Source organism: Schistocerca nitens, chromosome 2 (assembly GCF_023898315.1).
Source record: "Schistocerca nitens isolate TAMUIC-IGC-003100 chromosome 2, iqSchNite1.1, whole genome shotgun sequence".
Lineage (NCBI taxonomy): Eukaryota > Metazoa > Arthropoda > Insecta > Orthoptera > Acrididae > Schistocerca > Schistocerca nitens.
In genome coordinates this window covers 594,972,557-594,987,288 of record NC_064615.1, presented here as the reverse complement: position 1 = coordinate 594,987,288, position 14,732 = coordinate 594,972,557, and the positions used below count along the sequence as shown (strand labels likewise).

Here is a 14,732-nt window from a genome sequence, read left to right as displayed (position 1 = left end):
AATAAATTAATATTTTTACCACCATTATAATCTTACCTTGGCACTTTATCAACTGGTATGGTATTGAATCTAATCATCCAGGACCAGAGTTCCAATAGAAGCTCACAATGAGAAAATATATTTGTTATTTGTTTCAATCTCTCTTCTTCAGAAACAGTTACATCTTCCAGCAATTGCTGGCAGTTCCTCTCAAGTGCTTCTTCCAATGTTCTTAATGCTTCTTCATCCACTGATGCTCGAAAAGAACTTGATGTAGCATAACTAAATCCACGTCCTGCTATTTTATGAACAGGTTTGCAAATACTGGATTCAAAGGATGTTATACAATAGTTCTCCTCTATCTGAAATAGCTCTTCCGCAAATGATGTGATCTGTTCCCTACTGGGCTCACATTTAACACTTTCTGCACTGGGTTTGAAACAGATCAGAGCTAAAACATTGGCTAGCAAAGACGATGAAAAAACTTCAATTTCTTTATGTTCAGGAAGCAACCAGGTAATTAAAGAATTATGGACAGCATGTGGTCTTCGGCTGATGATTATTTTTTCAGGAAGCCTTATATGGTTGCAAATGACAATAAGTGTTTTAAGGGCTATGTCTGACTGTCTCAGTGTTCCCTTAACATACAGTTCCAGTACATCTAGAAGACTACCTGAGACTTTATCATAAGATATCATCTCCTGCAGAAGATAATGGCTTTCTTGTTCATTCTGATTCAGTCCAATCATCCTGAAACACAGGTAAAGCAATCATCTTGAAACATAGTCATGGGTAAATTGAATATTTGATTACTATATTCTGACATCTTCTTATAAATAAATCTTGAAACTTTCTGGTAATGTTTCAAACATCGAGACAATGACACTTTTCAACTATACACATCTTAAATATGCAGTCATTAATTGCATTAGTGACTAATATATATATATATATATATATATATATATATATATATATATATATATATATATATATATATATATATATATACACACACACTCCTGGAAATTGAAATAAGAACACCGTGAATTCGTTGTCCCACGAAGGGGAAACTTTATTGACACATTCCTGGGGTCAGATACATCACATGATCACACTGACAGAACCACAGGCACATAGACACAGGCAACAGAGCATGCACAATGTCGGCACTAGTACAGTGTATATCCACCTTTCGCAGCAATGCAGGCTGCTATTCTCCCATGGAGACGATCGTAGAGATGCTGGATGTAGTCCTGTGGAACGGCTTGCCATGCCATTTCCACCTGGCCCCTCAGTTGGACCAGCGTTTGTGCTGGAGGTGCAGACCGCGTGAGACGACGCTTCATCCAGTCCCAAACATGCTCAATGGGGGACAGATCCGGAGATCTTGCTGGCCAGGGTAGTTGACTTACACTTTCTAGAGCACGTTGGGTGGCACGGGATACATGCGGACGTGCATTGTCCTGTTGGAACAGCAAGTTCCCTTGCCGGTCTAGGAATGGTAGAACGATGGGTTCGATGACCGTTTGGATGTACCGTGCACTATTCAGTGTCCCCTCGACGATCACCAGTGGTGTACGGCCAGTGTAGGAGATCGCTCCCCACACCATGATGCCGGGTGTTGGCCCTGTGTGCCTCGGTCGTATGCAGTCCCTTTGTATTCACCTTCCCCTTTTTACCAATCCACTATACAATTTTATCCCGCCGATATATACTCAACAATACGTAATAATACGTAACCCACTTCCAAACCATAACCAAAAAATTTTTTCTTCCGCTACTGCTATAAAATCCACCGTTTCTAGTTCACAAACAGTTCCTTTCAGCTATTAAACAACCTTTTCGGCTAGTTTTAATAACTTTTGCTTTATTTCGATTTCCGTTTTTTCACATCACCGATCATTTTTAGCCGCTTCCCACAGGTTTTAACGTTATTATTTCTCCACCAGACAATTGTTAGCCTCATTTCCATAATCTGCCACCACCATACCACTACTTTTAATACATCCTCACTTAGTTTTTTCGAAATTTTCCCGAATTTCTCCACCCTTTAACGTGTTTTGGCGGCAACACAACCACCTAACCTTTATGCACATCGTTTTCTACCTACACTATTTCACCACAGGATCAACATAACCCAGCTCCAACCAACCCCTTTTCGCCTCTTTTCACACCAGATCTCCATTTGCTTTCTACTTCACCTTTATCTCTCCCCACATATTTTTATATTCATTTTCATTTCAGCCTCACGTTACACTTTCGACCTTCTAGTACCATGTCACCCGCACAACACCCCCACAACGACCCCATTAAGTTTTATTTGCATTCCCTCCGCAGACATGCCTTCGCCCTAGCCAGATTACGCTCCCATATTCTATTTTCTCAGGCTTGTCTGACATTTGGCATTACCCCCAAAGGCCTCACACTTAAAGTTCCCATCTCTGGCTGCAACCCTTCCTTCCATCAGTCCCTATACCAGTTCCAAACTGAACAATCCATTGCCCTCACCCACCTAATCCTTCACCTACACATCAACTCAGCCAATGAACACACCCGTCAACTCCTATCCTTAATAAAAGTCCTTAATCTTTCCTCTCCCACATCCACACCGGCTGTTCAGAGCATCCTCCTACAGGCCAACCGTAAATTAGAACAGCATGCCACCCTCCACCTCAAAAAACTATCCACTCCCTCCAAAACCTCAAAATTCCTTTCAACACAATCTGGAACCACAACACCCTAATTCAGTAGTTAACCTTTCCTCCAAACCTCTCTCCCAATCCGAAACCTCTGTCCTATCCAAAGGCCTCACCTTCAGCCCCACTCCCAGATTCAACCAAACAGCCCTCGTCAAAGATTTACTGTCCTACACCCGTACTCTCTGCTGGAAATATCACTTTGCCACGAAGAAAAATGATCCTAATCCTACTCCTAATGATCCAACTCCCCAAGACACCATCCAAATTGAACCCTGCCTGGAACAGTTGCGTCCTCCGTCACAGCGGGACCCACCTCCTCTTCCTCAAAATCACCCTCTCCAAACCTTCCAGGAATTTCTGACTTCCAGCCTTGCGTCTCAATCCTTCTTAAAAAACCTTAATCCTACACCCAACATCACCACTGCTGAAGCCCAGGCTATCCGTGATCTGAAGGCTGACCGATCCATCGTCATTCTTCCGGCGGACAAGGGTTCCACGACCGTGGTACTTGATCGTCGGGAGTATGTGGCTGAGGGACTGCGTCAGCTTTCAGACAACACCACATACAAAGTTTGCCAAGGTAACCCCATTCCCGATGTCCAGGCGGAGCTTCAAGGAATCCTCAGAACCTTAGGCCCCCTGCAAAACCTTTCACCTGACTCCATCAACCTCCTGACCCCACCGACACCCCGCACCCCAACCTTCTACCTTCTTCCTAAAATCCACAAACCCAATCATCCCGGCCGCCCCATTGTAGCTGGTTACCAAGCCCCCACAGAACGTATCTCTGCCTACGTAGATCAACACCTTCAACCCATTACATGCAGTCTCCCATCCTTCATCAAAGACACCAACCACTTCCTTGAACGCCTGGAATCCTTACCCAATCTGTTACCCCCGGAAACCATCCTTGTAACCATTGATGCCACTTCCTTATACACAAATATTCCGCACGTCCAGGGCCTCGCTGCGATGGAGCATTTCCTTTCATGCCGATCACCTGCCACCCTACCTAAAACCTCTTTCCTCATTACCTTAGCCAGCTTCATCCTGACCCACAACTTCTTCACTTTTGAAGGCCAGACATACCAACAATTAAAGGGAACAGCCATGGGTACCAGGATGGCCCCCTCGTACGCCAACCTATTCATGGGTCGCTTAGAGGAAGCCTTCTTGGTTACCCAGGTCTGCCAACCCAAAGTTTGGTACAGATTTATTGATGACATCTTCATGATCTGGACTCACAGTGAAGAAGAACTCCAGAATTTCCTCTCCAACCTCAACTCCTTTGGTTCCATCAGATTCACCTGGTCCTACTCCAAATCCCATGCCACTTTCCTTGACGTTGACCTCCACCTGTCCAATGGCCAACTTCACACGTCCGTCCACATCAAACCCACCAACAAGCAACAGTACCTCCATTATGACAGCTGCCACCCATTCCACATCAAACGGTCCCTTCCCTACAGCCTAGGTCTTCGTGGCAAACGAATCTGCTCCAGTCCGGAATCCCTGAAACATTACACCAACAACCTGACAACAGCTTTCGCATCCCGCCTCCCGGCCTGGTACAGAAGCAAATAACCAGAGCCACTTCCTCATCCCCTCAAACCCAGAATCCCCCGCAGAAGAACCACAAAAGTGCCCCACTTGTGACAGGATACTTTCCGGGACTGGACCAGACTCTGAATGTGGCTCTCCAGCAGGGATACGACTTCCTCAAATCCTGCCCTGAAATGAGATCCATCCTTTATTAAATCCTCCCCACTCCGCCAAGAGTGTCTTTCCGCCGTCCACCTAACCTTCGTAACCTGTTAGTTCATCCCTATGAAATCCCCAAACCACCTTCCCTACCCTCTGGCTCCTATCCTTGTAACCGCCCCCGGTGCAAAACCTGTCCCATGCACCCTCCCACCACCACCTACTCCAGTCCTGTAACCCGGAAGGTGTACACGATCAAAGGCAGAGCCACGTGTGAAAGCACCCACGTGATTTACCAACTGACCTGCCTACACTGTGATGCATTCTATGTGGGAATGACCAGCAACAAACTGTCCATTCGCATGAATGGACACAGGCAGACAGTGTTTGTTGGTAATGAGGATCACCCTGTGGCTAAACATGCCTTGGTGCACAGCCAGCACATCTTGGCACAGTGTTACACCGTCTGGGTTATCTGGATACTTCCCACCAACACCAACCTATCCGAACTCCGGAGATGGGAACTTGCCCTTCAGTATATCCTCTCTTCTCGTTATCCGCCAGGCCTCAATCTCCGCTAATTTCAAGTTGCCGCCACTCATACCTCACCTGTCTCTCAACAACTTCTTTGCCTCTACTCTTCCACCTCGACTGACATCTCTGCCCAAACTCTTTGTCTTTAAATATGTCTGCTTGTGTCTGTATGTGTGGATGAATATGTGTGTGTGTGCGCGAGTGTATACCTGTCCTTTTTTCCCCCTAAGGTAAGTCTTTCCGCTCCCGGGATTGGAATGACTCCTTACCCTCTCCCTTAAAACCCACATCCTTTCGTCTTTCCCTCTCCTTCCCTCTTTCCTGATGAGGCAACAGTTTGTTGCGAAAGCTTGAATTTTGTGTGTATATTTGTGTTTGTTTGTGTGTCTATCGACCTGCCAGCGCTTTTGTTTGGTAAGTCTCATCATCTTTCTTTTTAGATATATTTTTTCCACGTGGAATGTTTCCCTCTATATATATATATATATATATATATATATATATATATATATATATAACAGAGGGAAACATTCCACGTGGAAAAAATATATCTAAAAAGAAAGAAAGTGATGAGACTTACCAAACAAAAGCGCTGGCAGGTCGATAGACACACAAACAAACACAAACATACACACAAAATTCTAGCTTTCGCAACAAACGGTTGCTTCGTCAGGAAAGAGGGAAGGAGAGGGAAAGATGAAAGGAAGTGGGTTTTAAGGGAGAGGGTAAGGAGTCATTCCAATCCCGGGAGCGGAAAGACTTACCTTAGGGGGAAAAAAGGAGGAAAGAAAGACGGGTTACACTCGCACACACACACATATCCATCCGCATATACACAGACACAAGTTTGGTAAGTCTCATCACTTAGAGAGAGAGAGAGAGAGAGAGAGAGAGAGAGAGAGAGAGAGCGCACTGTCTGAGTTTTAGCTTGTCACTAGACTGCAAATGTAAGAATGCTCTCTCACACACACACACACACACACTAGACAAATTCAGCTTTCAGTGCACCTTGCAGATCTAGCAACTGGCCATATACGAGGGTCACTTGGGAAGTAAAAAAAATTTTTTTCTACAGAAATTTTTATTTGAAGTAATTAAATGAAACTATATTTTACATATAATTGATACCCAAGGTACTTTTCTGCACAGACACTATTCAAATTTAGGCACTTTGTCATACTATTTTATCAGTTTTTCTATGCCTTCTGCATACTCAGTTGCCACCCAGTTGTTTAACAACTGATTCATTAAATTCATAATCACTTCCATAGTTTTGTCCACTCAATATCTTTCAGTTTGGGGAATAAGTGTTAATTGCTTGGGGGTTAAGTTCAGACTGCATGTCAGACATTGAAACATTTCGCACTGAAACAAGTCCTGTGTCACTTCTGCTATATGCAGACGTCCATTATTGTGAAGAAGAATGACATCACTAATTTGCATTCCGCAACACTTATTTTTAATGATGCGGCAAAGTCGTTGAAGCGTCTGACAGTACACTGCTGCAGTCCACTAACTGTGAGACGCATATCTTCTTGGATTTTTGTTTCAATCCTCATTCTGAGCCCGTCAGTCACCACTGAGGTCTGGCCCAAGCTATCTTCATGATGAACATTTTCCTATCCACCATTAAACACAATATCACTTCTGAACTGAAGCTTAGTTCATCACATTACTGTAAGACTCAGTTATCTGCCTATAAATTTCAGTGGGTCAGACTCCTTGTGCATTTAAAAAGCAGGTAACACTGAGCATCTCACACTTGGTGGGATTGACAATTCCATCTCACATCATAAAATCTTTCTTTCTTTCTTTCTTTCTTTCTTTCTTTGTCTGTAATCATTTCTCATACTGTTTCTTTCTTGATCTTGATTTGCAGTCCAGTTTGTTTTTCAGTTCCTTTACTTTGTTCATTATGTTTCTTAAACCCTCTGTTGTAAATTGTAGTTCCTTCATGTCTTCTTTTATTTCCGTAATCCATCTACTGTTGCTCTTTCTGTGCCATAATTTCTCTATTAGTTTTGTCTCCTGATTGTCCTCATTGTGAGGCCTTTTATGTTTAAGTATTTTCTGTGATATATTGCGATTTTGACAATTTATTTATGCAACTCGATCAAGCAGATTTTTCTTTGAGGTTGTACATTATGATTTCTCCAAAACATTTTAATTTCCCTACAATTTTGATTTCCTGGTCTTCTACTGCAATTTTGTTAACAAATGATGGGTCAGTTAACATAATTTCTATTTCTTCAAAGTATATCTCAGACCAATTTTCTGTGCTATTTACTGTAGAGTTTAACTTGGTGTCAAGTTTTCTAAAAGTTGCTGACAGGAGAGCAAGGTCATCAGCAAATCCCAAGTGGTTAAAATTTAATATGTTTGCTTTAGATACCCTAACACAATACAAAAAACATGTACATACCACCAGTGTTCATTGTATTCAATGTACTTCAAACTTACATGTTTTACAGAATAACATAAATAGATAACTATTTCCATGGACTAATACAATATTGGCTTACTCTCTGGTCACAGTGATTGGTCAAAATTACTCAAAAGCAATGGAATCTATGATGCAAAAGTAATATTTCCAACAACAGACTGTTATGATTGACAGACAGAAACTGTGGTCTGTGAAACCTACAAAAGCATGGAAATTTATTTTTAACTGAATTCCTGTAATCAAATTTTCCTTGCATATTTATTTCAACCTAAAAATAATCACATGCTCAATACTCATACAGCTGGGGTAAAAATTTTGTGATATTACTTCTGGACATGAAAAGGTTATGCTTTTAGAAATTGATTTATTATCTTGGCACATGCAAGGGGGTTTCAACAAAGTTTATTGCAACAGAATCTAATTAATGATTAATATCTGAATTCACTATTCATTTTCTACACACTCAGTGAAAACTGAGTTGATCATAATTTACAGTGCAATACAAGGCAATCTCCCCCCCCCCCCCCCCCCTCTCAAATTTCAAAATTTTATATTCATTTTCACAACTTTCTAGCATATATAAACTTCACATTAAGTTAGTATGGAAAAAGAAATGTGTATACATGCTTAATTTTCTCATGTTAACTGTTTACACACAATATACTATGTTAAAGGACAGCACCTAAGGCATAAAAAGCTGTGTGAGAAATGAGAATCACCTAAGTCAATATAGTCAATATTGCAGGAAATAAGTGGAGGTAGCGAATTAAGCAAGCACAGCATAAGATCAACTCTCATTACAACTAAAGTTCTTCCTGGAACCTGAATTTCTAAGATTAAGTACACAATAAACTTGGATAGACAGTGATTTGGACAGTGCAGTGGAAAGTATAGAAAACTTATCCCTCCTGTAAGCAACACCTCAAATGTACCCACTGAATCACCAATGACATTCCTATGAAGATGAAACTTGATGCAAAGGGGCATCCAGATGAAGTACACCTAGTTAATGAGAGCCTCATCTGCCTTTTCCCAGACTGAGATTATTTACCTAAACATTAAACTGAAAATCTTTGAAAGTTTAACAGTGGTACATTATGTGGACAACAAAGTGTAAAAACAGCTATTTCCTTGCAAATACATTAGTTTGCAATCCAGTTCCAAATGGGCTCAATTGTAACTTGTCCCGCTTTCATTGCAGCACCATACCATTGGCCCTGCGTAACTAATCCATCAACATGTCAAGGGCAAGTCTGAACTTGAGATGAAACACAAATAAGTCAACATGGTTATTCCTTTCTTGTCACTGACAGAGTATCATGAAAAAATATTCTCCAGTGGAAGGAGTTTAATATTAGTATTTAGATTTGCCATTTAAGGCAAAATAATATCATTTGAGATGGAAGCCTATTCCAAGTGCTTGAAGACAACATTTACACCACTTTCAAGTGGTGTAACAAAACATCTTTTTTTCTTTAAGATATGACAGATTAGCTCAGGGAGTAATAGAAACAGTTACACTCACTGCACAGCCTACATTCGAGAATGTTATACATACACCGGATAACAAGTTTATTGTGTTGCAAGTTTTCGCAGCAGCTGTATAAAATTACAGTAGTTCAAAAGAAAAATGCCTTTCACATATTGCAATTTAAGTTTTTTTATTTATACTGGGTGCACAAGATAAATAAAAAACTTAAATGTGCTGCATCAAAAAGGCCTAGTTTGTATTGACTTTGCTTAGATTTTAAGTTCATTATCAAGGAAATTCCCTCACCAATACTTATCCTAATTATCACCCCATAAAATTACTAACGAAACTACACAGCAGTGACTATTTCTCTAAAATTTATCTGTTCAATGCTTACTTGCAACTGCTCTTACAAAAGATCTCACAACACGCCAATGTAAACAACTTGCTGCTGCTGCATCTACTATAATGTTGCCCCCTCATGCCAACACCCAACAGAGAAACACTGGTTTCCATTGGTACTGAATGTTCAGGAGAGTATCCTGAATATCCTGAACCATTCTCCCTGTTAGGTACAGCTTAAATACTGATTTATAACCTTAAAATCAGCCACTTCTAATGCAACAAGGCACTTTCGTGACTGGATCCCAAACAGTTTTGTTATATGCTATTTCTGAACAGCCACTGAGAAAGTGGATCAGCAACTTTATGCTAACGTTCACTAATGACAGGACCTCCAGAACATACCTAACCATGAGGAATTTTAGACTTGCTGGGAGCGGTGGCTCGCCAGCCTCTTCATACAGACAGAGTATTGGAGTGGTTCAGCAAGCACCATTAGTCAGCCTAATATCCTCATTGTAGGCCTCATCTGAAATCCTCGATAAGGGAGCACCTCATCAGGTGCCTGAGTGGAAGGGTCTCATCTGAAATGACCAATTCCTAAGGCTTAACATGGACCTTTAGGGCCAGAAGAGGTGCTAAGTGTGTTAGAGCTGGACAGCTAGGTTGGTACAACAAGGCATAAGAGAGGCTAGGCCTGTGTGAGTGATTCCATACCATGGACTCCCATATCCTAGACCACTCATCTGTGTGCTTACGAGTGGGACAGTGGCAGTGCTGTGTTTTGGCTGCTGGCTTGCTGGGTAGTTACATGGGTGCCAGGTCTTTCAATCTGAGGTGATGGTGGATTGGCCACTGTTTGTGAATGCATGTGCAGCAAGAGCTTATGGCTTGCCATGACATCACCTATGGCCAGCAAAGGTGCCTTTGGTACCCTAGTCTCTTTGGTGTCCTGTGCATAGGCAGTTCTGTACTTGGGCTGGGCAAACTGCTTGGGGCACAGAAAGTCTACACTGCAGTCGACGGAGTTCGACTGATACATGCCAAGGAAGCTTTGCTGTTCTTCCTAAGTCGACATTGTCAGTAGGGCACGGTGCATGTGACTTGAACTTCCTGAGCATCTGTTTGGCCTTCAATTGGAGGCTGGGTGAAATGGGACAGTGCGACAGTGCTCAGGTGTTCAATACTGAGAGAGAGAGAGAGAGAGAGAGAGAGAGAGAGAGAGAGAGAGAGAGAGGAGAGAGAGAGAGAGAGAGAGAGAGGACAATCTAAACTGGGTATTACTGTCAGACATCAAAGTGTGTGGCACTCTCTCAATTGCAAATATTGTAGAAAGAATCACAGATGGTATCTTGAGTAATTGATGAAGGTGTCTATGCCACAAAAGGGAAGTTGAAGAGAGTGTCCATCTCATGCAACCACATAGCTCCACAAAATGGTTAGGCAAATTTAATATGTACTTTCTCTCATTGGTGGTTGAGTTGTAGTCATGGAAAGTGAGTTGTAGTCATGGAAAGAAATGCTGTGCCAGAGCCATGTAATTCAGAGAGGTATTTCAGGAACTGAGCTGTGTTGCATCATAAAATAGTTACGAAATTCTGGATCCGCTTGTTTTGATCAATACTCTGGCCACCCCCAATGCACTGCTGACAATACTTACCATCGAACTGGATTGCAAGCCAATGCTGTGACAACCTTATGCACTGTCAGTAGGAGTGCCCAAGGTTTGATGGAAGTATTGGTTGAGTGCAGAACAAACTGTTTCTTGGTGACTGAACTTGGCTTCAAGGGCAATGGCAAGGAGAGGCACCATACGCATGCTCCCTCAAAGTGAGGCATGAAGTTGCTTCACTGACACGTTGGGTGGTGGGACAGAAACAGAATTCGTAGTTACAACCACTCACAAATGTCCACGCCTGCAGACAGTGCACTGTCTTTTTGTGAGCTTGGAACTTAGGCCAAAAATTGATGGTAATGGTTTTTGTTGACTGACAGGTGGAATTTACTGCTATACAAATATACATGAAACTTCTTCACGCCATAAGTAATTGGTAAACCTCACACCATAAGTAACTGGTAAACCTGCATCCTCAATTTGGAAACTGTTTCGTTGTGTTGCTGTCAATGCTGTTATAGTATAGGCAATCTGGTGTTTTTGGGTCTGTTGAACATTTTATGAGACCATCACCACAATCCAGTACTGTGATACATCCATCATGAGCATCAACTGCAAGACCAACAACAACATCAAGCATTTTGCTATTTTTAGACACCCATTAAGGCATTAAAAAAACCTCCCGAGTTGCTGCTAATCACACAAATATGTACCTTTTTGCAAAGGTGATTTAGTGGGTTAGCAGTTTTAGCTGTTTGATGTATAAACTCAGCATAGTAAGTACCTGTAATTGTTTCAGATTAGTGGGTGTTGGCAAGTTTGTTACAATGTTGACATGGGCATGATACTTTAGCTGCTGAGAATGTGCCCCAGGTATTTAATGTCCGGGGTGACATTGTAAGCCATTTTTTGATAATCTTTTAAAAGGACTTTGAGGTTCCAAAGGTTATATTTCAGTATTCAATACCAGTGGCTATTTTGATTCATCATCTAATGGGAGTAGTAGACATACATCTTTTAAACCAAATTTTGAATAATATTGAGTTCTAGCTAGCCTTGTAACAACTCCTCCAGCCATGGTAAAGGAAAGAGATTAACATTTGACTGAACATTGGTAGTTACTTTAAAATTACCATAAATGAGCACAGACTCGTAAGGCTTTTTAACGACAACCATTGGCATCACCCATTGCCTGTCTGATATCAGGGAAATAACACTCATTCCTGATGCTGTGTGAGCTCAACTTAAAGAACATCTCTAACAGCAAATGGTAAAGTGCAACAATTTCATTAAAACATAAGCAGCAAAATTTTTTGCACAACCCAATGATGGTTCAAAAATTTCCTTGTACACAGCACATAAATAATCAAAATCAGCAAATGGCACTGCTTTGGACAGTAAGTTTATGTGCTCCACTAGTCTGAAATCAAATGCTGTAAGGTCATCTAAGCTGAAAATATTAAAATCAATTCAGGCAAATCTATAACTAAGAATATTAGTACACATTCAACGTGTACTGTAAGTGACAGTTTTCCGAAGGAGAGAAACTGACTTTTGGCAGTAACACATGTCTCACCATCAAGCCCTTCTTAACGGAAATGAGCTTAGCTGCTGATACTTATCTTCACTGATTAATGACAAGGCAGCTACAGTCCAGCTGGAACTACACTGACTAGCCACAATAATGAGAGCCACTGTCAGATTCCGTAGTGCTTGATGGGCTGTCCACACAGCTGACGTGACCATGTGGAGAAACGTGGCTTCACCAGGTAGTGTTTTTATGTGACACAATGTACAACTCATTGACACACAGCTGCCAGGTGTCTGTACTTGCAAGCCCGACAGTGAGTGACACGGTCCTGGTAGCAGTTTCTTTTATGATGTTAATTGCATCCTGGGTATGACTGCAGCTTTGTTGACACATGTGGCACACAACATCAAGGGGGAAAGGGATTTTCGATTCAGCCTTTCATTATTAAAAAAGGTTTTACTTGGTGCCAAGAGGGAATCATCGAGAAGCTGGTGATCTGGACGACTGTAAACACTGTCGATATTTGAAGGCGTAAGTAAAAGTTGGCGAGTCAGAATCATTAGCTGCCTGCTGCTCACAATGGCGACTAACTACTTTTTACATTTGAATTCCATTCAGACCAAAGACTTAGGCTAGGATTAGATATTGATGATGCTTTAACCATGACTTCTCTGTCGAGGGCTAAGTATACAACCACATCAAGAATCAATGATTCTGCATACAACACTTTATATTATTGTCTTACAAACAACTGGTAGAGTACAGGAGTAAAGCACCTTGCTGTCTATCAATTCAAAACACTGGAGATGTATCTTCCCAATCTTTGAAACCTCACTGAAGCAGGCGAACAAAGGTGGGGTATAGACCCAACCAACGACTCCTGACATAAGATCTGCAGGATAGCAGCATGCTCTTGTTCCTGCTGCAGTTTCATTTGTCCCTAGTTTTGTTTCTGCAGTGAAAGCTATTGGTGGAAAGTTCAAGAAACTTCAGATCCATAGTACTGGCAGTGAGTGTGATTGTGTCAGTAAATGTGCAATACAGTACATCCTCATAGTCACTTTTCAACCACTCCAGATACAAGAGTGCACTCCTTACACAGAGCAAGAATTATCATTAATTGCACATTAGACATAAACCAAAAGTGAAAACCAGACAGCCCACAAACAAACCAACATCACTGTAGGCTAGTAATATGACAGAAGTCCAAACACTTCATAAAGCATGCAACGAATGCAGAAGCTGTCTGCAGACTGGCTTATATTCGCATTAACACCACTGCTCACTTGAAATATGTGCCCTGCCTCTTAAGGCCAAGAATAAAACCTGTCACATCCATCCATTCTCCCAATCTCTTAATCATATGATGAAGTCCACTGCTGCTGAGCTGAGATTGAGCTAGGAATAGAAAACTGAGGAAATGCTCATGAAAACAGAATATTGGGCTCAAATTCTTACTGTGGGTGGATAGATGTTGACAGCAATGGCAAATAGTTCGAAAGTGATTTGATGAACCCTTTGTGCCTAGCACTTACGTGTGTATTCAGAGCAATCATGTACATGTAGATGAATGGAGGCAGGGGGAAAGTGGGAGAGTGATGGAATGGGGGTGGAGACAGAAGGAGGGGTGGGGAGAGGGGGAGAGGGGGAGAGAGAGAGAGAGAGAGAGAGAGAGAGAGAGAGAGAGAGAGAAGAGCATGTGTGATTTCATGTACAAATGTTTTTTAACATTCTACATCTTTACTCTTAATGTCTACAAATTTATTTCTCAACATAGCCACCCTGGCAATGAACGCATTCCTCCCAGCAACAGACCAGTTTGTCGATAACATCACTGTAGAATGTTTATTAATGGACCCACAACCTCACCTCTGCTTGCACCACTTCAACACTATCAAAGTGAAGTCCTCAAAGATGTTCTTCAGGTTCTGGAAGCAGATGAAAAGTAGAGACTGTATGGAGGATGATCAATAACAGCGAACCCAAGTGTTGGATTGCTGCAGATGTCGCAGCCCGTGTGTGGTCTACTATTGGCATGCTGAAGGACAGGGTGTTCCATGTGTGGATGAGCTCATTGAATCTGTGCTTCCAGTATTCTTAGGATCGATCAGTACCTTACGAAGCTTATGGCGGTGCATTAGGCATTAATTCCACATGCACAACACCTTGAACATTCTAGAAGACCGTGAGCAAGACTTTGCATGCTGACGTCATGGTCATAATGACTCAGCTTCTATCAGCTGTCACTATTACAGCTTCAAAAACATTTTATCTTGTATAAAATGGGTAATTCCATGCAATACCCAATTCCATTATACTTTCATTGATGTCATTACAAAAATACCATCTCCAGGCACTATGTTATAAACTGAACAACTGTTTGTAATACACTGAAGTGCCAAGGAAACTGCTAC

The 14,732-nt window shown here is 41.7% G+C and overlaps 1 protein-coding gene across 1 annotated transcript in view; it reads right to left on the bottom strand.

Moving 5' to 3' along the window:
- The window catches only part of LOC126236666 (serine-protein kinase ATM), a 500,205-nt gene that overhangs the window by 340,003 nt on the left and 145,470 nt on the right, over positions 1 to 14,732 (bottom strand). Inside the window, exon 13 of the mRNA XM_049946145.1 lies at positions 37 to 729. Within this exon, the coding sequence (XP_049802102.1) occupies positions 37 to 729 (693 nt within the window). The remainder of the gene's footprint in view (positions 1 to 36; positions 730 to 14,732) is intronic.